This window comes from Canis lupus, chromosome 2, assembly GCF_048164855.1.
Source record: "Canis lupus baileyi chromosome 2, mCanLup2.hap1, whole genome shotgun sequence".
In the NCBI taxonomy this organism is placed as follows: Eukaryota; Metazoa; Chordata; class Mammalia; order Carnivora; family Canidae; genus Canis; species Canis lupus.
The window spans coordinates 55,674,994-55,700,065 of record NC_132839.1 but is presented as its reverse complement, the minus strand read 5'-3'; the positions used below and the strand labels follow the sequence as shown (position 1 = coordinate 55,700,065).

The following is a 25,072-nucleotide window of genomic DNA, read 5'->3' as shown; positions in this document are numbered from 1 at the left end:
TCTCAAGACAAACACAGCTTTTGGCACCGAAAACTGTTTTTTGGTTTACAGGCCAAAAAACCAGCGTACCCCTGTTTATTTTTCCATTATCAGTATATTCAGCAGCACTGAAAAGATTATAAGAGACCTTCCTTCTCTTCTGACCCACTGGTGAGAAAACATAATTCTGATCAATTAGCAAAGAGAAACAAACATGTGCCACTTCAATGGTGTGTAACAGATCAGAAGGCGTCTCCTACACCTCCTCCAACACGTTCGCTTTACATATAAGGAACTGTGGCTTACAGACATGCCACGGTTCGCTTTACATACAAGGAACTGTGGCTTACAGACACACCACCTGACTTGCCCCAGCTCACAGTTCAGTAAGTGTCAACCCCAGAATTCAAACCCAAGTCTTCTCACTGCAATTTCCCTGCCCTCTTTGACTATTATCACAGACACGGTATGTTCAGATTTCTGAACAAGCCCTGCAGAATCAGGAGACAGAAAGACAATTAGACAAGCCTACTCTCTATGGAGTGTATCATCTGAAAAAGAGGGCTCCATCTTACCCATCTTCACATTACCTAGTGCGGTTCCTAGCCCACAGGTAAGCATCAAACAGATGTGTGCTCCAGGAGCGACTGTAGTGACCCAACACTTTGTGATCTGATAAAATAAACCAGCAAGCTATCATGCAAACTTAACCACACTAGAGTTTCCTGTGTAGATGGAGAATTAAGGGACTGCCTGTGATGGGAGGAGAAGTGAGAACAGAAAGAAGGCCCCTAACAAACTTTTCAGCTCATACTCTGAAAACTCATCTGACTGGAGAGATGAATGCCACATGGAAGTACTGATTTTTGTCAGTATGAAAATAAGTTCGCTCATATTGTCAATTATCAATTTTCACTACAGAGTGTTCTGAGCCTTTTCTAAATACTGCTGGATCCAGGCTGACCCCATGCTTTCACCCCCAGGCAAGGCTTTACTACAGCTCAGCTCATCTGGAATCCTTGGCTTTTCAAGACCCTGTTTCTTCACACTAGAATAACAAAAGACATGGCATAAAGGCTGAGGGAGGAAAAAGGAACAAGACTTCCTGCTTTTATCTAAAAATATTAGGTAGGGCAGTATAAAGGAAGCTGCTCAAATATAGTGAATGACTACGTAAATTATACAGCTTTTGACCACATGCCAACTCCAACTCCCAATGTATGAGTTACAAACTGAGAAGAAAAAACACATAGCTGTACATGGCATTAAAATGAAAACAGAACCATTCTCCAATAATCAAGCAACTCCACTAATGATATCCAAGCTCAGAAATTCCAGGTGTTCAATTCCTTTATTGCTTCTATACAGGGAAACCACTGGACAAGATTACACTTTGCAAACCTGAATTGGATGGTTGTGTGGAAAGTTTGATGCCTAGGCAGCTCAGTGCAATGACCAGAGAGGTCCAATTTCTATGAATATAAGAGGTACTGGGGGATAAGAGGAAGGTGCTAGGTTCAGGTACTTGCTCCAGCTTTGCCAATACTTGCAGTGTGATCTTGGATAGGTCTCTTAAATCCCTTAGGGTCTTAATTTCCTCCTCCATAAAATAAGAAAGTTGGATATGGTAAAGTTGAAGATTCCATTAAAGAATAAAATTACAAGAAAATGAAAATGTAACTTACCTGAGCCATGTTTATAAATAAAAATGTTTAATAATAAAATGTAATGCCTTTTCATTACATACTGCCCAAAATGTTTTAAAGCCTGCCCAAACAGGATTGATTTTTAAAAATCAAGACTTGAAAACAGGATTTATTTTTGGAAGTACAATCTACGGATATGATCATAGATATACATAAACACTTATGTAAGAAGAATGTACATGGCAGCATTAGTATCGTCATATAAACTATGTTTTGAAGAAAGTCTAAAGACATAGGAAGATAATTATAATTAATTATTAAATGTAGAAGCCAGGATATAAAACTATACGGAAGTATTTGTTTAAAACTTACATTTAACATTTAACTTTAACATTTACTATGCATACACAGGAAAAAAGAATGCAAGAGGTTATTAATACACATGTTATACACAAAATAATATAAAGCATTAATAAGGGTACTTGTTAGTATATAAAACTGTAGATGACTCTGCTTTCACTCATGAATATAGAAAACTGAATTTCAAGTTACTACAAACTGAATTCACAGTACAGTTGACACTTCAACAACATGGATTTATTTATTTTTTAAAGGTTTATTTAAGGACACCTAGGTAGCTCAGTGGTTGAGCATCTGCTTTGGGCTCAGGTCGTGATCCCCGGGTCCTGAGATCGAGTCCTGAATCAGATTCCCTGCGAGGAGCCTGCCTCTCTGTGTCTCTCATGAATACATAAATAAAATCTTTAACAAAATCATTTGAGAAAGAGAGCATGAGTGCACATGGGGTGGTGGGGGAGAGACTCTGAAGCAGATTTCCCACTGAGCACAAAGCCTGATGCAGGCAGGACTCACAATCTCACCACCATGAGATCATGACCTGAGCCAAAACCAAGAGTCCGATGCTTAACTGACTGAGCTACCCAGGTGCTCCAAACAACACAGGTCTAAACCGCAAATCCACATATACAAAAATTTTTTTTCAATGAATATACTATGGTATTGTAAAAGTATTTTCTCTTATGATTTTCTTTTTTTAATATTTTTAAAAAATTTTTATTTATTTATGATAGTCACACAGAGAGAGAGAGAGAGAGAGAGGCAGAGACACAGGCAGAGGGAGAAGCAGGCTCCATGCACCGGGAGCCCGACGTGGGATTCGATCCCGGGTCTCCAGGATCGCGCCCTGGGCCAAAGGCAGGCACTAAACCGCTGCGCCACCCAGGGATCCCTCTTATAATTTTCTTAATAACATTTTCTTTTCTCTAAAGTATGTGTTAATCAGCGTGCCTAGGTGGCTCAGTGGGTTAAATGGCCAACTCTTGATCTCAGCTCAGATATTGATCTCAGAGTTCTGAGTTCAAGCCCCATTCTGGGTTCCATGCTAGGTATAAAGCCTACTAAAAACAAAACAAAAAAAAAAAAAAAACAAAGGAACATTTAAAATATGTGTTAACTATGTGATCGATAAGACCTCCCAGTCAAAAGTAGGCTATTAGTAGTTAGCTTTGGGGGAGTCATAAGTTATACATGGATTTTTAAACAGGCAGGGGGTCAGCACCCCTAATGCCTTCTTTGTTCAAAGTTCAATGATATATTTTTAACTTTTTAAAAAATTATCTATATCAAGCAAATAGGATTTATTTTAGGAATGCAAAGTTTTTAATATATAAAAACTCAATTAGGCCATGTCACATCAGTAATTCCAAGAAAAAGCATGTGAATATTTCATTAGATAAAACAAAAAGCAAGGGTGGGCAGGAAGGCTTCTGATAAAATTTGACATTTGTAATTTTTTAAAACACTCATAGAAAACAGGGACTAGAAAGCTATTTCCTTAATAAAGTATATAAAATCACACTGTCTTAAAAGCAACAGCCAAGACCACATCTAAGAGGAAGGAACTGGACATATGACCATTAAAATCAGGATGAAGCAAAGATGCATACTAAAACCATTATTATTGACAACGTTCTGAAACCCTAAAGCAATTCAATAAGGAAACAGAGATTAAAAAGTATTACTCTGGTAAAGGAAAACCCCAAAGCATCAGTCAGCTAATAACAAATCTTATCTCAAAAACCCAAGACACTACACACTTAAGATTTATCTATTTCAAAAAAAAATTTTTTTTATCTATTTCACAAATGAACAAAAAAATCAACTGAGCAACTATGGGATATTTAGGAAAATTCAGCAACATCAACATATCTAATTGAAATAATTAGTTTAAAGAATTAAAAAAAAAGATTCTGGATCTAACAGAATTATCTTATGAAGACCCACGTGAAAATACATAAAATAAGATAAATGAATCATAAATATGATGTTCACAGGCAGAATAATTCTATAAAGCTATCAGTTTTCAAATTACAGTGGATTGAACTCTAATACAATCAAAATCCCCCCCAAAAAAACTTGGGGGTAGATCAAAATCATCCTAAAACTGACATGGAAAAATAGACAAGAATGGGTTAAGGTTTTTTTGTTTTGTTTTGTTTTGTTTTTATGGAACATAATAAGGAAAAGGATTAGCGTCACCAGACACTATGAAAACATAAAGCTATTAAAATGAAATCAGTGCAGTAATAGTACCAGCAAGAATAGATGACCAAGAACAGACAACCCAAAGATGGGACAAGTGAAAGTATAAGCCAGTAAAGAATAAAAATAATTACGTATATAAAAGGTCCTAGAATAAAAACTAGCTATTCTAAAGCACTAAGATCATTACCTCACACCAAAATACCCAAATACCCAAAACAAATGCGTGACTTAAAATTTAAAAACTAAATATTGAAATTACATAAGCACACAAAAAATTTTTAACATATGAATACTTGGCTATATCTGGATGAATAAGGACTTATACTTAAAGGAAAAAAAATCAAAACTGTCAGTGTAAAAGAAAATACAATAATAAAATCAAGCAAAGGGAAATGAAACACTGAATTATTAAACCTAAACTGAGGGGTGCCTGGGTGGCTCAGCTGGTTAAGCGTCTGCTTTCGGCTCATGTCATGATCTCAGGGTCCTGGGATAGAGCCCCATGTCGGGTTCCCTGCTCACTGGGGTCTGCTTCTCCCTCTGCCCCTCCCCTGTGCTCATGCTCCATCTCTCTCTCTCTCAAATAAATAAATAATCTTTAAGAAAAAAAAAAACTAAATTGAAAGTATACATGAATCGCATAAGTTGGGGTTTGTTTTTTTTTTAGTGATTTATTTTCTGCATCTATCCACTAAAATGGCTCCAAAATGATGTTTCTTCCAAAATACTGAGCACTCCTGGCACCTAGGCTGCAGCTTCCTACACCATTTCCCACTATGAGCAACAGGGCACCTGGGAGGAAAAGCTCATGTCTGTCTGGTCAGGGACCACAAATGTACAAGCTGCGCCCGGGACAATGGGCTGTGCTTTCAAAGATGAACAGAATCATTTCAAAAGAATAGAGAGGCAATCTAAAGGAGCTACCATTTCAGTCTTTAAAAAAAAAAAAAAAAAGACTATATAATAGATCCAAGCACATCCAACCAATGATAATCCCTATGTCCGCAACTATACTTTTTAAAAATGAAAAAAAGAAATAACAACATATTCATTCCCATTTGAGGCAGCAACTCCTCAACCATTAAAACTGTTAAATTAAAGGGAAACATTCACCCTGTCTGTTTAATAGGAACTATATTTTATAGTAATCAAGTAGTCCTGGCCTCAACTGATAAAGGAAACTTCTATTTCACAGAGAACACTAACTACTGCAGGTAGAAAAGTAACTGAATTAGGAAACATCATCCATTATCCCCAATCAGAATTGTTATTTTATTAAAGATTTCATTCATTTATGAGAGAGAGAGAGAAAGAGAGAGAGAGTGAGCACGCGAGCGCACACAAGCAGAAGAGCACCTGCAGGGAGAGTGACAGGCAGAGGGAGAGGGAGAAGCAGGCTCCCTGCTGAGTAGGAAGCCTGATGTGGGACTCCATCCCAGGACCCCCAGATCACAACCTGAGCCAAAGGCAGATGAGATACTTAACCAACTAAACCACCCAGGCACCTGAGAATTGTTATTTTAAATCAGGATTATCAATTGGTGTTAAAAAGGGGGGGGGGGGGAATCAGGTAAATAGCCTCTGGTGAACCAAACAGTGCTAAGTGCCACATAGATCACTTTCTGTACTTCTGAGGGGAACCTGATGCAAGAGGGAGGGATCAGATTCTCATCACCCTAACCCAGTAGTCAATCTGACCATCTGTAATAGCGGGCCAATCTGATATTCTGCATCTTCTCACGTGATTCATGGATGGCTAATGATGTATTCTAACCCAAAATACGTAACTTTCATACATTTTAGATACAACTTACAGTTTACAAAAAAACAGAAGATAGAAGGATAGCTAAATGACACCACAAGGAAACAATATGACAAATCCAGAAGTTAGGACAAAGTGGCCAGGTCTCTATAACAAGTCAGAGTAACAAAAAAGTGAAGGGCAAGATAAAGGATGTGCTAGGAAAAAAAGAAATGTAAGGATCATAACGAGCACATACAATGCAGGGAACATTTCTGAGATCCGAGGGGATATCAGTGTGGTTTGGTATGGGTATTAAATAAAACAGTACTAAAATGAAAATGTACTGATTATTGGCTGAAGAAAGGTCCATTGCAAAATATGTACTTATGACGGGTCCTCAAAAAGTTAAAAAGAGAAGTACTATATAATCTATCAGCTCCACTTCTGAGCATACATATATATATATATATTCAAAAGAATTGAAACCAGGAACTTGAAGAAATTTGTATGCCCATGTTCACAGCAGCATTACTCACAATAATCAAAAAGCAGAAGCAACCCAAGCATCCATAAATGGATGAATGGATAAACAAAATGTGGTACATGCATACAGCGGAGTGCTACTCAAGCCTTAAAAAAACAATGATATTCTGATACATGCTACAACATAGATGAATCTCGAAGACATATCAAGTGAAATAAGACTGTCACAAAAGTACAAATACCATGTGATTCCACTTCTATGAGGCACCTAGAGTAGTCAAAAGTAGCATGGTGGTGGCCAGGAAGGCAGGAGGAGAGAAGGGAGGAGTTGGTTTTTAATGGGTATAAAGTTTCAGTTTTGGAAGATGGAAAGGCTCTAGAGATAGATGGTGGTAATGGTTACATAAGAATGTGAATGCAGGGATCCCTGGGTGGCGCAGTGGTTTGGCGCCTGCCTTTGGCCCAGGGCGCGATCCTGGAGACCCGGGATCGAATCCCACATCGGGTCGGGCTCCCGGTGCATGGAGCCTGCTTCTCCCTCTGCCTGTGTCTCTGCCTCTTTCTCTCTCTGTGTGTGACTATCATAAAAAAAAAAAAAAAAAGAATGTGAATGCACTTAATGCCACTGAACTGCACACTTAACAATGATTAAAGTGGCAAATTTTATGTTATATTATAGTGAACCTATTTCTGTATTTGGTCACTGCAAACTTGGCCAAGTCATTTGAACTCTTTAAATTTTTGCTTCTTGGGGCACCTGGGTAGCTCGGACGATAAAAGCTCCTGCCTTTGGCTCAGGTCATGATCCTGAGGTCCTGGGATCGAGCCCTGAGTCAGGCTTCCTGCTCAGTGAGGAAACCTGCTTCTTCCTCTCCTCCCTATTCCGTGCTCTCTTGCCATCTCCTTCACTATCTCCATTTCTTCCCTCAAATAAACAAATAACATCTTTAAAAAAAATAAATACATTTTTGCTACCTTAGGTCTTCAACAAGGACAAGAAAATCCCTCCTTCCTATATCACAGGAACCTGGGGAACATTAAATGAGATGATGTAATAAAACAGCACTTGGTAAACTGTAGAGCACTCTACAAATGGTGACATGTTGCCACAGTCCTTCTAAGCTGGTAAACTGCAGCCCCTGAGTCACCCTCCACTGCCCTTGCCCCTCACTCCCCAAGTCTGGTCCATCTCCTAGCCTGCCAGTTTTTCCTTCACTCATTTCCTCCTTTCCCAAACCCCCACACTACACTTGCCCTTGCCCCTCACTCCCCATGTCTGGTCCATCTCCTAGCCTGCCAGTTTTTCCTTCACTCATTTCCTCCTTTCCCAAACCCCCCACACTAGACTACCTGTACTATCTGTACCTGGTCCGACCCTATACCCTTACCCCTGGGCAGTGCCCCACCTCTAGCTTTTCCTTACCCCAGCCTCTGCAATTTCCTCCTAAAAATTTTCATAAAATAGGTTAAAATAGGTTCTGTAACTACCCTGCTGAAAATGAAGCCTTTGGGAGTTGTAGAGGTTTATAGGATAGCCTTCACAAACTCCTTCCCTCAGCTTTCAGGCCCTCCTACCCGTGGTCAGGTTCCCCAGATTCTGCAGAACAAGCCAACACCTCCCACCCCCATGTACATCCCCCTATTCTCTACCTATATAGATCCTTCCAGTCTTTCCCAGGCAGGGGAGAGGGGTCTGGCCTGTGCTCTCTCTGCACCTTATGACCAATCCAGACCAAGTTCCTGCCCGTCCTCTAAACACGCTCTCCGTCCCTCACTTTCAGGTCAGAGGCCTGTCCCATCTTTCAAAAGAGGACTGACTACTTGTGCCCTAAGGCCAGGGCCGGCATAGTCCTACATTCTCTAAAAAAGGTGCTGGAAATTAATCCGTTAATCATGTTAGTACTTAAAACTTTCTTTGCCTAAGTGAATTTCATTGTAATTACTTGTTTTTCTGTATAGCTTTAAAATCTATGTGTACATCCCTACCTATTCCCAAATACACAGTTTAGCTATTATGCTTTAAAAAGTTATACTTTATAAATTCTTCTATAACTTCTTTCTCTCAACATTAAGTTTTTGAAATTGACCTATGTTGACATCTGGAGCTACAACCCATTTGTTTTCGAAACTGTGAAGTATCCCTTTTGAGTATATTTGAGTATATCACAATTTACTCATCCATTATATTGTTGATGGATATTCGAGCTTAAAAAAAGTTTGCTATTAGAAGCAGTGCTATTAGGAATATTCTTGTACACGTTTCTAGTTCACATGTGTGTTTCTAAGTGAAACTACTAAGTCAGAGGGTCACACAGTCAACTGTACCTGGTAATGACAATGGTTTTCCCAAGTGGATGAATACTTCTACCTACAGTGTTGAAGACTGCCTCAAAATACTGTCAAACTTTTAAATGTCTGCCAATTCTTGGGTGTAAAATGTTATTTCATTGTGGCTTTAATCTGCATTTCCCCAATGAGGTCAAACATCTTTTCATGTATGTTTATCAGCCATTTGGTTTGCTCTTAAATAACAGGCTGGTCTGTGTCTTTATTTTTCAACAAGGCTGTCTTTTTCTTTCTTTTTTTTTTTTAAGATTTATTTACTTATTTTTATGATAGACAGAGAGAGAGAGAGAGAGAGAGAGAGGCAGAGACACAGGAGGAGGGAGAAGCAGGCTCCATGCCGGGAGCCCGACGTGGGACTCGATCCCGGGACTCCAGGATCGCACCCAGGGCCAAAGGCAGGCGCTAAACCGCTGAGCCACCCAGGGATCCCCAAGGCCGTCTTTTTCTTAATTGAAGTACAGGAGTTCTATATATATTCTGGATACTAATCCTTTATTGGTATTATGTGTTACAAATTTTCTCTTCCAGATTATGGCTTTCCTTCCTTTTCATCTCTTATGATGAGAAGCACTTTAAGGTAGTTGAATTTGTCAACCCTTTCCTTTATGGCAAATGGTTTGGGTAACTTGTTTAATAAGCCCTTCCTTGCCCAGAGGTCATGAAAGGATTTATATTTCCTTTTAAGAAAAAAAGTGCTATAAACTTCAAAGAGGAAGTTACATAAGTAATCAATAAGCACATAAAAAGTACTCAAAATTATTCGCCATCGAGGAAATGCAAGTCAAAACCACAATGAGAAACCACTACACATCCACCAGGATGGCTAAAATTAGGAAATTGATAACACCAAACAGTGGCAAGGATGTGGAGCCACTGGACTTTTATTATACATTGTTGGCAGGAGTGTGAAATTGTAGAACCAAGTCAGAAAAGGTCAGGCAGCTTCTGATAAAGCTAACCATACAACTATCCTGTGATCCAGCAACTCCAGTTGGTATTTTCCTCAGAAAAATGAAAGCACACATCCACAAAATAATTTATACTAGAATATTCATAGCAGCTTTATTCTTAATAGCCAAAAATTAGGAAGAGCCCTGTTGTTATCCATCAATAAGAGAATGAAGAGGTGGACTGGGTTCTAGTCATAACAACAGAACGCTACTTAGCAAGAAAAAGAACACACAACTAGCGTGTGCAACATAGATCACAAAAATACTGCGCTGAGTACAAGGAGCCTTATACAAAAGAATATATATTTTAAGATTCTATTTACATGAAGCCTAGAATAGGCAAAAATAATTTATAATGGATAAAAATCACAACAGTGGTTGCTGGCAGGTGGGGTGAGAAATGAGGAAGGAGCACGCAGAACTTTCTACTGGCAGACAGTAATATTCTGTATCTTGGCAGAGATTTGCATCTAGATGGTATATACATTTGTCAAACAAAAAGGAAACAAATTTTGAGCTCTAGTAAGTGATATGCATACTGAAGCCAGGGGCTAAGTACACTGATGTGTGGAACTTAACACATGCAAAAATAAAACACTGATGGACAATGGGATAGAAAGAGGTCATAAACCACAGATGGGAAAATGTTAATACTAAATCTAGGTAAGAGGTAGAGGGGTACACATTCTTTTAGCTTTACCATATGCTTGAAACTTTTCACAATATTAAAGACAAAGCACATTTTCAAAAGGAAGAGATTGGCTTTAAAAAATAAGCAGATATATTTGAGCAAAGTTTGCCTTTGAGAGAAGTGACTGAAAAAGAAAGTTCGATCCTTACACATGCTAGTGCCCTAGAGTTTGCAAAAATGCTTTTTACACAGATTATTTTAAGTGATCCTCACCAAAACCTGAGGATTCTGATCTCATTTTATGCTTGAAAAAACTGGGGATTGGAATTTGGCAAATCTCACACAGCCAGTGTCTGACAGAGCTGGACCTGAATTGAATGTCTCTGGCTCTTCTATGTTCTTTCAAACACATCCCACTGGGGAGCTACCATCACCTCCAGGTGGTAGAAGGCAACAGGGAAACTGCGCCACTAGCTCTCTGGGCCATCCCACCTGCAGAGTGAGAGGAGCAAAGTAGCTACTGTCACCAGACACATGTGACAGACACAACTGACAATGAAAAAGCATGAATTCAACAGAGCCAAGGTCTACTTCAAACCCATTCAGCACAAAAGTGCTGGCAAGCCCAACTCCCTGAGTTTTTTGAAGCCATCTTCAAAGTTTAGGGGAATCTGTGACATCCTTCCTGTCTGCGTGGATGCATAAACTGCATATGATGCCTGTAGCTAAGAAACTGCAATACAAAACTTGTCAAAACACTTCTCTGACAAGATATTCCACCACTCTTCTTACCAAAGCAGAACAAAAGTAGAACAGAAGGAGGGGACCCAGGAACATTGCTCAACCCAAACACGGCCAGAATTGAAGGCAAAAGCTTTAGCAATCACCCACACATTAATCACTAGCTTCAGGGTATTTTGGCTTTTTGTTAACGCATATCCAACACACCCCAACAATTTTTGTTAAATTTAAACAAGGTGAGATGGACCTATGGAACATGAATACAAGCCCTTTCAGCCTTAGAGACTGGTGTATTTATCCAAACATTCACTCAGTGTGCTAACTACTTTGGGAACTGGAATGAATCTAGGACACCATCCTTGTCCTCAAGAGGCCTATCATCCCGCAGGAGGCTCAAGTCAGATTTCCCAGGCCTGCAGGGGCTCCAGGGGGAAGAGCCTAAGAGCAGAGAACGGAGAGTGCAAGTACAACCAGGAGCTCTAGAAAGATTTGGGCTGGGCCTTGATGATGCAACTCTTGACTTGCAGAGTTGGGGGTAGGTGTGCTATGTTCTGAGCAAAGGCTGATGGGAAGAACTAGCTCCAAGGGGGCTGCTGGCTCAGGAAGTCTACCTGAAGCCTGACCAGGAAGAAGGGAGACCAAAGAGGACTCCAGAGGGATGCCTGCCAACTCATGCCAGAGAGCAAAGAGAATAAATGAGAGGGCCTCATGAATGCCTGACTTCAGTCCACTGGGGCAGGGCCAAATAGGGCTGCAACTCTCAAAAACTAGGGAACCTATGGCAGGGCTGGGGCCAATTTTCCCAGCAAGTCACGACTTAAAATCCTGAGAATGTGGATTCAGGATGCCTGCTCAAAAGCCAGGTGGACCTGTGACATCTGCAACCTAGCAGAGAGCCAGAGGACGGAGAAATATAAAGGAGACGGGTTAACAGAGACAGCCCAGGAGCAATGGATTTGAATAGAGGCTTAACTGCATGAGCGTGGGTGAGTTTCTAACCTACCACGCCTTATCTGCAAAATGGAAATGACACTAGTCATCTCACGGGGTTGCAAGGATTACATGAGATAACATCTGTAAGACATTCAGCACAGTGCCTGTATCATCAGAAGCATCCAAGAAATGGTGCATATCATGAATATGAATAGTCTACACTCTCCAGGAACTTCTAAGTCCAGTGCTTCCTATCACCTCACTGTACTGAGAAACCAGGCTAAAGCCACTGACCTTGGACAAGATCAAGGGATTACTCATGTCCTAAGCAACTTTGCCTTCTGTTCTTGGATTTTTAATTTTTAAAAAGTTCTGTCCTTTAAGACATTTTAGTTTATTCTGAGACATCTGCCTCACCCTGTAGACTCAATCATGAAACTTCCCCTATTAAAGAGCCCATCCCAATTGGGCAAGCTGTACTAAAGGGGGGGGGGAGGGGGAGCCAGTGTTATAATCCATTTAACAGGGAACATTTGTGCCAGAAGGGACTACAGGCCTCATCCAAACTCTCACTTCAGCAAGAAGGGTTGGGCTAGCCCAGCACAGGTCTGCACTAATAGAGTTGTAACATTCAAAACATCTACCTTAAGAACCACACTTCATATTAGGGTGGTAATGATACTAAATACCAAAACAATAAGGAATATAAATGTAAAATATTTTATATGTGTAATAAGAATTCAAGAAAATATAAAAAGCAGTATCTACAAAGATAAATTATAGTCACATATTTCAGGAATATAAAGTTAGGTCTCATTCTGTCAACTACATTTTCAGAAGGAAACTTTCAATAATTCCATAATCTACCCAGAGTCAATTACCCCTAGTAGGGGGAAAAAAATCAGGCAGGTCACACAAAGAGAAATTTGCTTCACTTAAGGAAAATATTAAAATTTGATGAACGCACTCTGTACATGAAGAGTAAGCAGCAAATTTTATTCCATAGCTAAGAAACTACTAAACTTTGGGGGGCACTAAGCTGGTTTGTCCAGTTTTGAGGAGGAAGAGAAGGAGAAGGTGGTAAAAAACATAGTAAGACAAAATTGTGGGACAGAGGAGAAAATGACAGAAGCGAAGACTAAAGACAAAATGGCAAGTCTGTGTGAGGGGATTCTGAGCTCTAAGGCCAGGGATCCTGGGTGAGAGGTGAGTGTGTGACCAGCTATTATCTGCCACCTGTTGTGCACTGCCCATCCAGCTGCTCTAATCCCTCCATCTTTGAAGGGAAATCTACTCTGCTCACCAGGGTGGAACTATATTATTCCCTGGTATGAATGCTCTGAAAGAGCAATAACCAGAGAGTTCCACAAAACCAGATCTATATCCTCCAGCCTCTACTCTAGTTAAAACTGGTTTCTATTTCCTTTCTATGGGCTGGGTGGATTTTCCACTTCTCCAGCCTGGTTCACGGAGTTCTCTAATTCGACAGATGTCTGTAGAAGGCCCACTATGGGGGGTGGGGGAGGAGGATACAGCAGTGAACAAAACAGACATGACTGCCACCCTCATGGAGCTAACTGTTTAATGACAAGGGGGGGGGGGGTGGATCATAGCAGTGTACCAGATGTTTGCAAAAGGGGGAGGGGGAGACAGGCTCTCTTCCGACACTCCTCCCTCCACACTCAAATCTTTCAAGGGCAACTCAAGTCTGAGCTAAAGAAAGGGAAGACCAAGTAAATCCAAAGACTGGCAAGAAAATAGTGAAATGTTGCAGTTAAAGCTCAAGCTGATTAAAAACAAAACAAAACTGTAAGTGTTCAAACTGAACACAGCATTCATTATCTGTAACCACATAGACTACAACTCCTGAAATGAATAAACAGAACATTTTTAGTAATACTTAAATAAGTTCATATAAGATGACCCAGCCTAATGTATTACAAGATCCTGAAGTACCTTTGGAATCATTAAGAAACAAATTACATTTATTGTGTTACACTGTTAAGTATATTTCTTGTACTTTGAATATTGGTATCTTATGTTAGGAATCATGTCCTAAAATGTGGTCTAAGATCTAACTCAATAAAAATGCTCTATAATCCAACACATTTGAGAAATGCTGCACACTCTAAACAGCATTTGGAGATTGACAGTATACTTAAACATATTAAATTTTCTGACAAATCCGGAATAAAAGAAATCTGCCAAACTTAGTCTGAGCCAGTATTTCCCAAATATATTTTGACATGGCTCCTTTTTTCACTTAATAGTCAACAAATTGCTTCAGGGAACACATGTGAGATACACTACGGCATAGGCTACACACTACTTAATCTAAAAATGCAATTATCCATCTCCCAAGCATTTTGATTAACTAGTGTTTTCTTTATGTACTACTGAAATTCAAAAACTTCCCCAAACTATTTTTGAAATTCACTCAGTGATACGCAATTTACTTATTTTTAGGAGGAAATTTTTTAAAAGATTTTATTTATTTATTTGAGAGAGAGAGCACAAGCAGGGGAAGGGGCAGAAGGAGAAGGAGACTCCCTGCTAAGCAGGCAGCCTGAAGTGGGGGTTCGACCCCAGGACCCTGGGATCATGACCCGAGCTGAAGGCAGACACTTAACTGAGCCACCCAGGTGCCCCAAGACGTATTTTTTATGAACTAAAACTGGACCTTGGTATATTAATACAATAGAATTCAAATTAATTGTATTATAATTTGATTTTGCTAAATTACTGGAAGTTTATCTTCTCTAAACATGCATTTTTAGATTTCTAGAGTGTATGTGATAATTTTAAAAGATTCATTCTCTTGGGGCACCTGGCTGGCTAAGTTGCTGGAACATGTAGCTCTTGATCTAGAGGTTGCAAGCTGGATCCCATTTTGGGTGTACAGATTTCTTAAAAATAAAATCTTTATGGGCAGCCCGGGTGGCCCAGTGGTTTGGCGCCGCCTTCAGTCCAGAGCCTGGTCCTGGAGACCGGGGATCGAGTCCCACGTCAGGCTCCCTGCTTCTCCCTCTGCCTGTGTCTCTGCCTCTCTCTCTCTCTCTCTGTCTCTCATGAATAAATAAAATCTTTAAAAATAAATAAAATCTTTAAAAAAATAATAGATTCCTTCCCTTAAAGAAAAAACAATCTAAAAGACATGCTGATATTTACCTCTGCTCTGTTACCTGAAATGCCTACATACAAACTGCTGTAGCTGAGATGTGGTATCAACATGTACAGTTTGTGACTAACAAGCATTTCTGTGGTTGTGGTGTTGTTACTTATAATTTGACTCCTCCTTTGGAAATACTAATGCTACCTTAAAGCCTATATGGGAGGTTTTATGGAATAAAATTCCAGCGACTGAAAGTTTCATCATTCAGTTAACAATAAAGAACCAAATTCGGCAAATATTTATTTAGGACCTACTATATGTATGCATGCCATTGGCTTAAGCACTGTAAATGACAAATGTATTTTTCTGGGCCCCAACTCAAGACAACAGTCTGACAATGGGACAGAATACGTTAAGAATCCTAAACACTCAGGAGCCCTACAGACACTGTGGAGAGCAGAAGAACAAGCTGCTGCAGTGGAGATGCTTATAAGACACACAGGTGAATTTTAGGACAACCACAACCCCACAAAAAGTCAAGACACAGGGCCTCTTTCCAAAAGGGCTTATTTGGCGACCTAAAAGTTCATTATTAGTTAATGCAAGATTTCCAAGCGTTATTCCAATGTTAACACTTGCATATTCAACTTCACCTGTGTAATGCTTTTTATAAGCCAATTAGGATTAACGTCCAAGCATTACACTGACATAAGGAGCAACTTGGGTTAACAGCCTAAAACCATTGTAGGTGTCTTCAAGAATCCACAGAAGGGATCCAACTTCTGATAATCAAAGCAAAGTTAGACTTCCACCTAGGATATGTATGGGAGGGGTGGGAAGTCACTTCATGTGGGTTACGCAACACCGAGAAAGACTTTTCACTTTCGGTCAGAAAAAGCTCCAGGGCCGACTGCTAGAAATCTAACACAGAGAGTGAACAGACGGTATCAAAGTTGGGCGGTCTAGCAATCCCCAGAAAACCCAGACAATTTTGCAAATGACTTTCTAAAAAAAAAAAGAGAGAGAGAGAGAGAGAGACAGACAGAGACAGCAAGGAGAGAGGGATGATCAGTGATCTGAGGCCAGGCACACCAGAACTGTTTTTCTAGTTTAATAAAACATGAACGCATGCATTCCAGCTCTACAATTTCGAACCAGAGGACTGGGAAGCCGTTGCTGTGTGCCTTAAAGAACATCGTTCCTCCCCACCACCACCCCACCTTTTTTTTTTTTTCCTTTTCCTTTTCCATTATCTTTCCTTTGGGAAATCGTACGGAAGACTAAGCTTAAAAACTTGGACGAAACATACGCAGAGGCGCTGCGCGCTGGAGAAGACACACAGTGGTGGAAAAACAGCCACGAAACGTCCCGGTCGGACCACTTAATAAAAAATTAACTTCGTTCTGCTGAATGCTTCCAACACCGCGTTTCCGATAGTGTTTTCTCATTACGTGCGCTTTAAACGCGACACATACGCTAATGACCGTGAGCCTCAGATACATGTGCAATCAACGCAGCGGAGTTGGTGCTGCCTTCCGACTGCGGTGTAACAGCCCGGGAGAAAGCGGCAGACTGCAGCCGCGTGCATGTGCAGAGCTCACGGGGGGAAACAAAGCAGGGTGGCGGGACCAGCGCCGCGGCTTCGCGGGGAGAAGCCTCCGCTTCCAGCACGAGAACCCACAGAACAAAGTTCACGCGGCTCCAACGTGTCCGGGGCGCGCCGCACCCCCACCCCCGCCCCCGCCCCCGCCCCCGCCGGGGGCTTTCCCGCTCCGGGGCCCGGACGCACTCCCGGCGGGCCCCGCAGCCGAGACGTCGGAGGGCCCCGGGCAGCGCCGCCGCGGCCCCGAGGGCGTCCCGCTCGCAGCCCCACCGAGGGGGGTGGGAGGACGCGCCGCTCCGGTGCCCGCCCGCCAGAGTCACCCGGAGCCGGGCGCCCCTTACCTTCCCGCCGCTGCCGTCGCGAGGCTCGGGCTCCGCGAGGCCGGCGCCGCGGGCCCGGGGCGAGGCGGTGGTCTTCGGGCCGGCGGGCGGCGGCGGCGGCGGCGGCGCGGCGGCGGCGGGCGCGTCCTCGGCCTCCTTGCCGCCGTGGTACACCGCCCGGCCCTCGGAAATGTGGATGCTCGGGGCGCAGCCCATGCTGGCGGCGGCGCGGCGGACACGCTGGCGGGCAGCCGCGATCCGGTCAGCAAACGGCCCGCCCGGCGCCTCGGGGCCGCCACGGGCGCCGTGTCATCGCCGCCTGGGCGGGCGGGCGGGCGGGTGGCGGCAAGCGCGGGTCTCGCGTCAGGAAGTGCGGCCGCCCCTTTTATCGCGGTGCGGGCGCGGCGGCGGCGGCGGCGGCGGCGCTGGGGAGGGGGCGCTGGGGCGGGAGGCGCGCCGCTGCCGCCCCTCCGAACATGCCCTTCCTGAGGCGGGAGCCGCCGGCCGCCTCCCTCACATCGCCGCGCTCGCCTGGCCGCGCCGCGCTTCCGGGGAATTTCGGGGGAGGAGATTTGCGCTCTCCCAACCCCGGAGCGGGCGAGTCCTCGCCGCGCGAGCGACGCCGCCCTGGCCGCGGGGCGGCGCGACCCCCCCCCCGCCCGCCGCCCGGGGGAGGTGCGCTCCCCGCCGCGCCCGCCGCCGCCTCCCCGGGCCCGCAGCCCGCAGCCCGCGCCTCTCAGCCCGCTGGGCCGCCGCCCCGCGAAGAAACGCCCCTGGCCCGAGCGCCGGCGGCGGGGAAGGCTGGCCTAGACGCTCCGGCCTTGGGGGGGAGGCGGCCGAAGGACGCCGGTTGGGGCGGCGAGGCCGCGGCGGGCGAGTGGGGGCGGCGGGACGGAGCGGCGGGCTCTGGCCGGGTCTAGGGCCGCGCCGTCGAGAAACGCAGCGCGGCTGCGCTCACCGGGGAGCTGCTAGCGACGCGGCTCCGGCTCCGGGCTCCGGGCCGGGTCTTGCGCGCGGCACGCCGCGCCCAGCCCCCAGCGGTGACCTCCAGCGGGTGCTGGCGTCAATGCAAAGCAGCTGGGGCGCCCGCCGCCACCTCCCGGCGCCGCCGGAGACCGGGCATGCGCGGCCACGACGGGAAGGGGACGCGCGGTCTCGCCGCCCCGAGGACGGAACGGACTCGCCCAGGGACACACGGCCGCCTCGGGCTCGAGCCCACCGTAGTCCGGACCGCTCGGTTCGAATCCTGGCTCCGTCCTTCAGCCGCTGCGGGACTTCGGGCGGGTCACTGCCGCTGAGCGTTCACGAGCGAGGCCGGCGGGAGGACCCCCGCTTGGGGCTCGGGGGGTGGGGGAGGGGAGGCGCTCGGGGTCCGGACGTTGCCGCAGCGCCCCGTGCGCCCCCTCGCGCGCGGCGACCTGGAAGGCCAACGCCAGGCTGCGCGGGCGACCCGGAGGCGGCGGCACTGAAAAGCCCCGTTTCCAGGCAGGCGGGGGGAGGAGGGGGGCGCGCTGTCCTGTTCTCACCTGGCGCCCGAGACCCCGAGGCTCTTAGCGGCGGCCGCCACGGCGCGGCCGCAGAGCAAGGTGTGGCCCGTGAGGCTGCCGGGCGCGCTGTCAGAACCGCACACCGCCCCACACGCGCGCACACCAGCCCGCTGTGTGACCTTGGGCGAGCCACGCAACCTCTCTGTGCCCGAGGCTCCAGCCCCAGCCCCGGCCTTAAGGAGGACGACGCCCCTGGGTGACCACCGCCGGCCCCCCGAGCGGCCCACCTCGGGCCTGCCCCCAGTCCCACCCTCCTGGCGACTCCCGGGGGCCGATCCCCCCCTTTCCTCTGCTGCCGTCCACACCTTTCCTAAAGCGGCCCCGCAGCGACCCTGAGATGCCGCCGCTCGCGCCTCGGGCCGGCGACTGTGAAGCCCCGGAGGCGCATTCCGGACTGGAGTCCCTGCCCTGGCGCTGGGGCTGCGGGACTGGCTCAGGTGCCCGGTCCCCTGCGCGGCCCGAACACCAGGACGCCGGGACACCGGGGATCCGCAGCGTCCCGGGCCCGAGGTGCCCACCGGGCGGTGTCCGACGGCGGCGGAGCCCAACGGCGGGGAAACCCGAGAGTGGCTTGGTGCTCTAGCCCTCTCTACCAGCCGGGCTGGCCCAAACCACTGGCACGTGACTGCATTATCAGGTTCAAGCACGTTAAGCAGTAATTATATTTATGCCTTCCTACCTTGTAAAAGTACCACCGGCTCAATGAAGATGCCTTGAAAGACACAGGAAAAGATTCTTATTACCATCACCCGTTATTCCACCTATATAGCAGAGGGCTTTCTGCCTTTGTTCTGCAGATTTTAGAAGGTAATTTTCAGGACAGAATCTAGACCCTTCTAAATAAAGGGTTATTCATGAAGAAAAATGCTTTGAACCACCAGAGTGCATGAAAGTCCACCGAGTGCCCTCTGTCCTCCCTGCCTGGCCTAGAAGTCAGGCCTTGACGACTCTGGTACTGACCTTGCCTTCTCCAACCCCGGGCTGTTCCCTCATTGGTCCCTCCCTCCCTCAGCAGGCATGTCTGTGTCCTGGCCTATCCTTGGAAATCCTTGAACCCTGTGCCAATTAGGGGGTGGGTTGCTTTTCCCTGTTCCCACCTGCTGGGTCTCCCTGGCTCCCTATGCCCTGGCAAGCTGGTCTTTCACCCTCTCTGTTCCCAGAGACCTGCTGGAGAGGAGCACTCATTTCCAGCTCTGCAATTTGGGGACCCTAGACTTAAAAAACCCTAAAGCTAAAAAGGATGCAAGAGCAGACAGGCGTCATCTGGGGTCACAGCAAGCCCCACTCACTTTTTTCCACGCTCAGGAACTCAGCCTGGGGTGCTCTAAGAAGTTACAACCCACCCCCCTCAGCTTCAAGCCCCTAACATCAATTCTACCCTGCCTCCACCTTCCCCAGCCATAAGCTGCACCCTAAGGTCCCTGAACACTTCACCCTACAAAGCCCCTTCCCCCAGGCCTCCATGACAGTGGACAGAAAAGGGACACATTGATGGAAGTAACCCAAACGTCATTGGCACGTGCCACCCACTAGTTCACCCAGGACTCCCAGGCCCCTGCAAAGAATCCTGCCATTTGGGGGGTGCCTAAGGAGCTCACGAACAATCCCCATCCTGCTGGAGGAGAGGCACTCCCCATCATGCCAGCCAGGTGGACACCTCCAAGGTCTACATGCAGTAGAACACACTCTACCCCCAGATCCAATCCATTCTACCCAGTGTACCTCTCCCCCAGGCAGAGCTGCTGGACTCCCATAAGGCTTAGAGTTGTAGCTAAACATCTACTTCAGTTCTTACTCCTAGGGTCAGCATAAGGTCAGTGAGGCTGGGAAAGGAGATAAACCAAAAGGTAGATGCCAGGCCCAGCCTCTCCCAAGCTACAGTCATTCCCAGGAGACTCCATGGTGCTCACAGCCCACCTCCCATTAGAGACATGAGGGCCTGTAGTCCTACACAGCTTTGTTTATCTAACATCAGAATCTACTGGTTTCCACACCTCTGCCACTAAAGCTGATCCTTCCTAAGCCAGTTCTTCCTGGCTTTGCGGCCTTTTGCAACCAGGGGTCAGCCATTCAAAGACTGTGCCACGGGCACCAGTTCCCTACTCCCCTTGCCTTCCCCCGTTGAACTGGCCTGGAAGCAGAGCCAGTGGTAGAGCTCCTGGGCCCTGGGGTCTGAATCCTAGTTCTGCCCTGTGTCCTCTTTCAGAGCTGCTTTCCTCCATCATAAATCTAGGATTCATGACGTCTACCTCCCTGGGATTAAAGAGGCTAACCCGTGTCAAATACCCAGAACAACTACTGAGCCCAGGTGCCTTCCTTAGTTCACCACTTTCTCCCAGGCGCATTCAACACCACCTTCCTCCAGGCCCACCCCAGCCTTCTGGGAACCTGTGGAGGGCATGAAATCACCAGGAGGATCCACACCCCTACAAATCGGTGTATCGGATTTCATCACCTTAATTTCTCTTTCAAAGCTTTGTATCATGTGACTTTTATATACCATCATTTTAACATTACACATTCTGTAATTTACACCTGAATACATGCTGGGAAAATAGTTTTTAAAAATGAAGTAGGGGGGATCCCTGGGTGGCGCAGCGGTTTGGCGCCTGCCTTTGGCCCAGGGCGTGATCCTGAAGACCCGGGATCGAATCCCACATCGGGCTCCCGGTGCATGGAGCCTGCTTCTCCCTCTGCCTGTGTCTCTGCCTCTCTCTCTCTCTCTCTCTCTCTCTCTCTGTGACTATTATAAATAAATAAAAAAAAATTTAGAAGTATGTAAAGTGTGCGGAGCCTGAGGAAAGTCTCTCTTCCTTCTCTCTCTCCCTTCCTTCCCTATTGCTAACTGTTTGGACCATTTGCTTCCAGACTTGTTTCTATGTTAAATATATTACAAGCATGTGTGCACACACAGAAGTATTTCAATGTCACAAACAGAGCTTTAGTGAATATCCTTGAATGTATCTTTTTCTGTAGGATGGACTCCTAAAAGTTGGATTGCTTGGTCAAAAGGTATGTCCCACCCTATGCCAGTTCCAGAAGGGATGAAAACAGAAGGAGCCCAGCCGAGGATGAAGGATTGAGAAGGGGAACTCCCTGGATATTTCCTGTGCCCCTGGATAAGGTGTGGGGGTGGGGGGCAACCAGCCCCAGATGCAAGACCTCTCCTGGTCATCCTCTCTAGACCGACAGGCCTCCTTATCTTTATCTCTCTTGGAACTCCCACACCTTTGGTAAAATGTATTTGATTGTTCCAGCCTTTCTCAGATAAGGGAGAAACCCAGTGACCACTCTTAGGCCAGAACTGTAAGGAGGAAGGAGCGCCCCCTAGAGGCTAGAATGATGGAGGAAAGCCCCTAGGACACTTCCTGTTCTCTTACCTCCCAGTTCAGATGTGCACCTGCATTTCTCTCCTGTTTGGCTCCAGACCTTGGTACTTGTGGTTCACCTAGAACCTGAAATTAACAACCCAGTGTTGACTCCCTTCCTCAAAATGACCTGGAATTAGGCTTCTTTGTTTCCAACAAAGGTCTCTGTCCCCAGTACCTACATGCCCCCTATGCCCTGTTCCTTGGCTCCACCTACCTTTTCCCACCAGGCAAGGGGGTCCGATTCCTTTCCCACCAATTGGATAAAGTCCAGAACTCTTAACATTGCCAAATTTGATTGTAAATATCAGAAACCTAACTCCACCTAGCTTAACAAATGTAGGTACTTATTGGTCAATTTCCTCAAAAGACAGGAAGGGCAAGGAGGGCTCAGCATCAGAGACACAGCACAGACTCAGATGCCACTAGGACCACCTCTCGATCCTGACACCTTGACCTTCCGAACAAGGTTTGCCTAGGGCTTGTGGACCCCTGGCTTCTGTTTTCACAGTCCTGTGACTACCCTGTTGGTTTCCACTGCATCATGAACATTCTTTGTTCCAAGTTCCTAACAGAGAGTGTCCCAGGGGTCCATCCCTACTCCCAGGGCTGGCTTCAGGGGTGTGACACTTGAGAGTCACAGGGCCCCATGCTTGGAAAGGCCCCCATTCTTGGTTTACTGCTAAGCTGTCACCATCTTAATAATTGTTGAACAAGGGGCACCACATTTTCATTTTGGACTGTGCTGCATGAATTCTGTACCTGGTCCTGCCTAATGCTTCTAAAAAGTGCACTTTGGGCTGCCTGAGTGGCTCAGTTAAGTACCCAACTCTTGGTTTCAATCACATCATGATCTTGGGGTCTTGAGATCGAGCCCCTCATTGGCCTCCCTGCTCAGTGGGGAGTCTGCTTCTCCCTCTGCCTCTGCCCTTCCCCCTGCTCATGCTCTCTCTCTCAAATAAATCAATCTTCTTTTAAAAAGTGCACTTTTCAGGTATGCATAGGGGAGAGGAGTATGTAGAAGAATCTGGTGTCCCAGGAGAAATTCACAGGGTCTGCTACTGCAGCTCATGTTGTTATGTCAGAATGATAGTCCTTGCTTGCCTCTGCCCTGGACCCAGCACCACTACCACCACCACCACCATCCACCCCAGCTCAGTCCTGGGTATCCTTCACCGCCTCCATGGGTGGGAAAGGCCTCAGAGATCACCTCCTCTGGAAACGGGCACACAGAGTGTCAGGAGATAGCTATGGTCCCTCAGCCAGTTAGTTGGTGCACAGCCAGGCTCCTCAAGGTCCTTCTGCTCCGTGTCTTTCCAGTAGAGTGGGTGTTCATCTTAACCTATCCAGCTTCCCAACCACCAGCCTGTGGCTCTCAGCCAAATTCCACCTAAAAAAGCATTTGGCTTCTGGGGTTGAGATCACTGTTGGCCACCCCTCCCTGAGGGGAGAAGTGGGGGAGGAGTGGGCCACAGGCTCTCCTGGCCTGGAGGAGGAAATATCAAGATTGGCCCTGTGACAGCGGTGACACCTGCCAGCCTGTATTAGGCTGTCTGCTAAGCACCTCGCATAAACACCTTATGAGCTCACTTATTCCTCATAACAGCCCCATAAAGTGGTTACTATTATCCTTCCTGCTCCTCTGACCCTGCCCCATTTTACTTTTAGATTGTATTTATTTATTTGAGAGAGAGAGAGAGATAGCAAGAGAGACAGCATGACCAGGGGGAGAGAGGGAGAAGCAGGCTCCCTGCTGAGCAGGGAGCTGGACGTAGGGCTCAGAGTTCTATCCCAGGACCCCAGAATCATGGCCTGAGCTGAAGGCAGACATTTAACCAACTGAGCCACCCAGGCACCGTGCCCTCGCCTCCATTTTAAAGATAAAAACATCAAGGTTTTTTAGAAACAGGGCTGATGCAGATCTTTAATAAAACCCAACACCCATCCTTCTATAGAGACTCTTTTCAAAATGGAAAGATGCTTCATAATATAATAAAGTATTTATTTCTGGATAAGAGCTTTCAGGATACTTAATAGTGAAGCACCGAAACACTTCCCAAGGTTGGAACTTCGTGGGTCTGCTTCTAAAGAGTGTCCCAAGACCAAGAAATCCTCGCCTTGAGCATAACTAACAGGATCAGAAAACACAGGGCAGCAAGCATGGCTGCTATTATCCGATGCTGTCTAGATGCTCTGAGAAGTACAATGAGACATGACTTAGCAATTAAAGTACAGATACTGGGCCAAGAATAAAATTCATCATTAATAGCAGGTAATATAGGGCAGCCCCGGTGGCACAGCGGTTTGGTGCTGCCTGCAGCCCAGGGTGTGATCCTGGAGACCTGGGATCGAGTCCCACGTCAGGCTCCCTGCATGGAGCCTGCTTCTCCCTCTGCCTCTGCCTCTGTCTCTGCCTCTGTGTGTGTGTGTGTGTGTGTGTCTCTCTCATGAATAAATAAATAAAATCTTTTTAAAAAAATAGCAGGTAATATAGCTTCTATCCAAGATACTTAGAAATTAACTCAAAAGATATTAAGATAAAAGATTTCTCTGCAGTGGCCAGAATTCAAAGGAAAAGAGCAGTGCTATAGACAATCAATGACCACTTAGACAATATAATGACAAAAATCACATCAAGTGACAGGTACTGGGCTCCAGGTGAGTGGGGAACAGGCACATTTCCAGGGTGACCAACCATGTCTCGGCTTGCCCAAGACCCTCCTAGTTTTTTTTTTTTTTAATTTTTTTTTAAATTTATTTATGACAGTCACACAGAGAGAAAGAGAGGCAGAGATGTAGGCAGAGGGAGAAGCAGGCTCCATGCACCAGGAGCCCGACGTGGGATTCGATCCCGGGTCTCCAGGATCGCGCCCTGGGCCAAAGGCAGGCGCCAAACCGCTGCGCCACCCAGGGATCCCGACCCTCCTAGTTTTAACACTGAAAGCCTTGCATCCTGGGAGCCCCTCAGTCCCAGGCAAACCAGGCTGGCTGGTCATCCTACATTTCCACACCCATGCACATGCGAACACACACACGATGTGTCACATTGTCTCCTAGGCCCTGAAGCCATTCTCTGCCTTACATCTCCCCGAGTTTATACCTGG

The 25,072-nt window shown here is 46.1% G+C and overlaps 2 protein-coding genes across 8 annotated transcripts in view; one reads left to right on the top strand and one right to left on the bottom strand.

Annotated features, from left to right (window-relative positions):
* PDE8A (phosphodiesterase 8A) overlaps positions 1 to 18,031 on the bottom strand; it is a 157,241-nt gene extending 139,210 nt beyond the window's left edge. For 3 of the 7 annotated variants that reach the window (XM_072800977.1, XM_072800983.1, XM_072801012.1), the window contains exon 1: positions 17,075 to 17,573. In XM_072800977.1, coding sequence (XP_072657078.1) covers positions 17,075 to 17,269 — 195 coding nt within the window. In that variant the 5' untranslated portion in view covers positions 17,270 to 17,573. Of the gene's footprint in view, positions 1 to 17,074; positions 17,574 to 18,011 lie in introns of those variants that run through there. The other 4 variants (XM_072800991.1, XM_072800998.1, XM_072801004.1 and 1 more) reach the window with 2 other exon arrangements.
* Positions 17,268 to 21,321, top strand: LOC140609463 (uncharacterized). Its single transcript, XM_072784754.1, has 3 exons — positions 17,268 to 17,446; positions 17,648 to 19,407; positions 20,807 to 21,321. The coding sequence occupies exons 1-2, from the start codon at positions 17,268 to 17,270 to the stop codon at positions 18,798 to 18,800; spliced, it is 1,332 nt and encodes a 443-aa protein (XP_072640855.1). The 3' UTR covers positions 18,801 to 19,407; positions 20,807 to 21,321.
* Positions 21,322 to 25,072: the final 3,751 nt, after the last annotated feature.

Bases quoted from the DNA above. Each gene is read 5' to 3' on its own strand.
- LOC140609463 (XM_072784754.1), top strand. From the start codon at position 17,268: ATGCTGGCGGCGGCGCGGCGGACACGCTGGCGGGCAGCCGCGATCCGG. The intron at 17,447-17,647 runs GTGCGGGCGCGG...CCAACCCCGGAG, and splicing joins CGGCCGCCCCTTTTATCGCG to CGGGCGAGTCCTCGCCGCGC.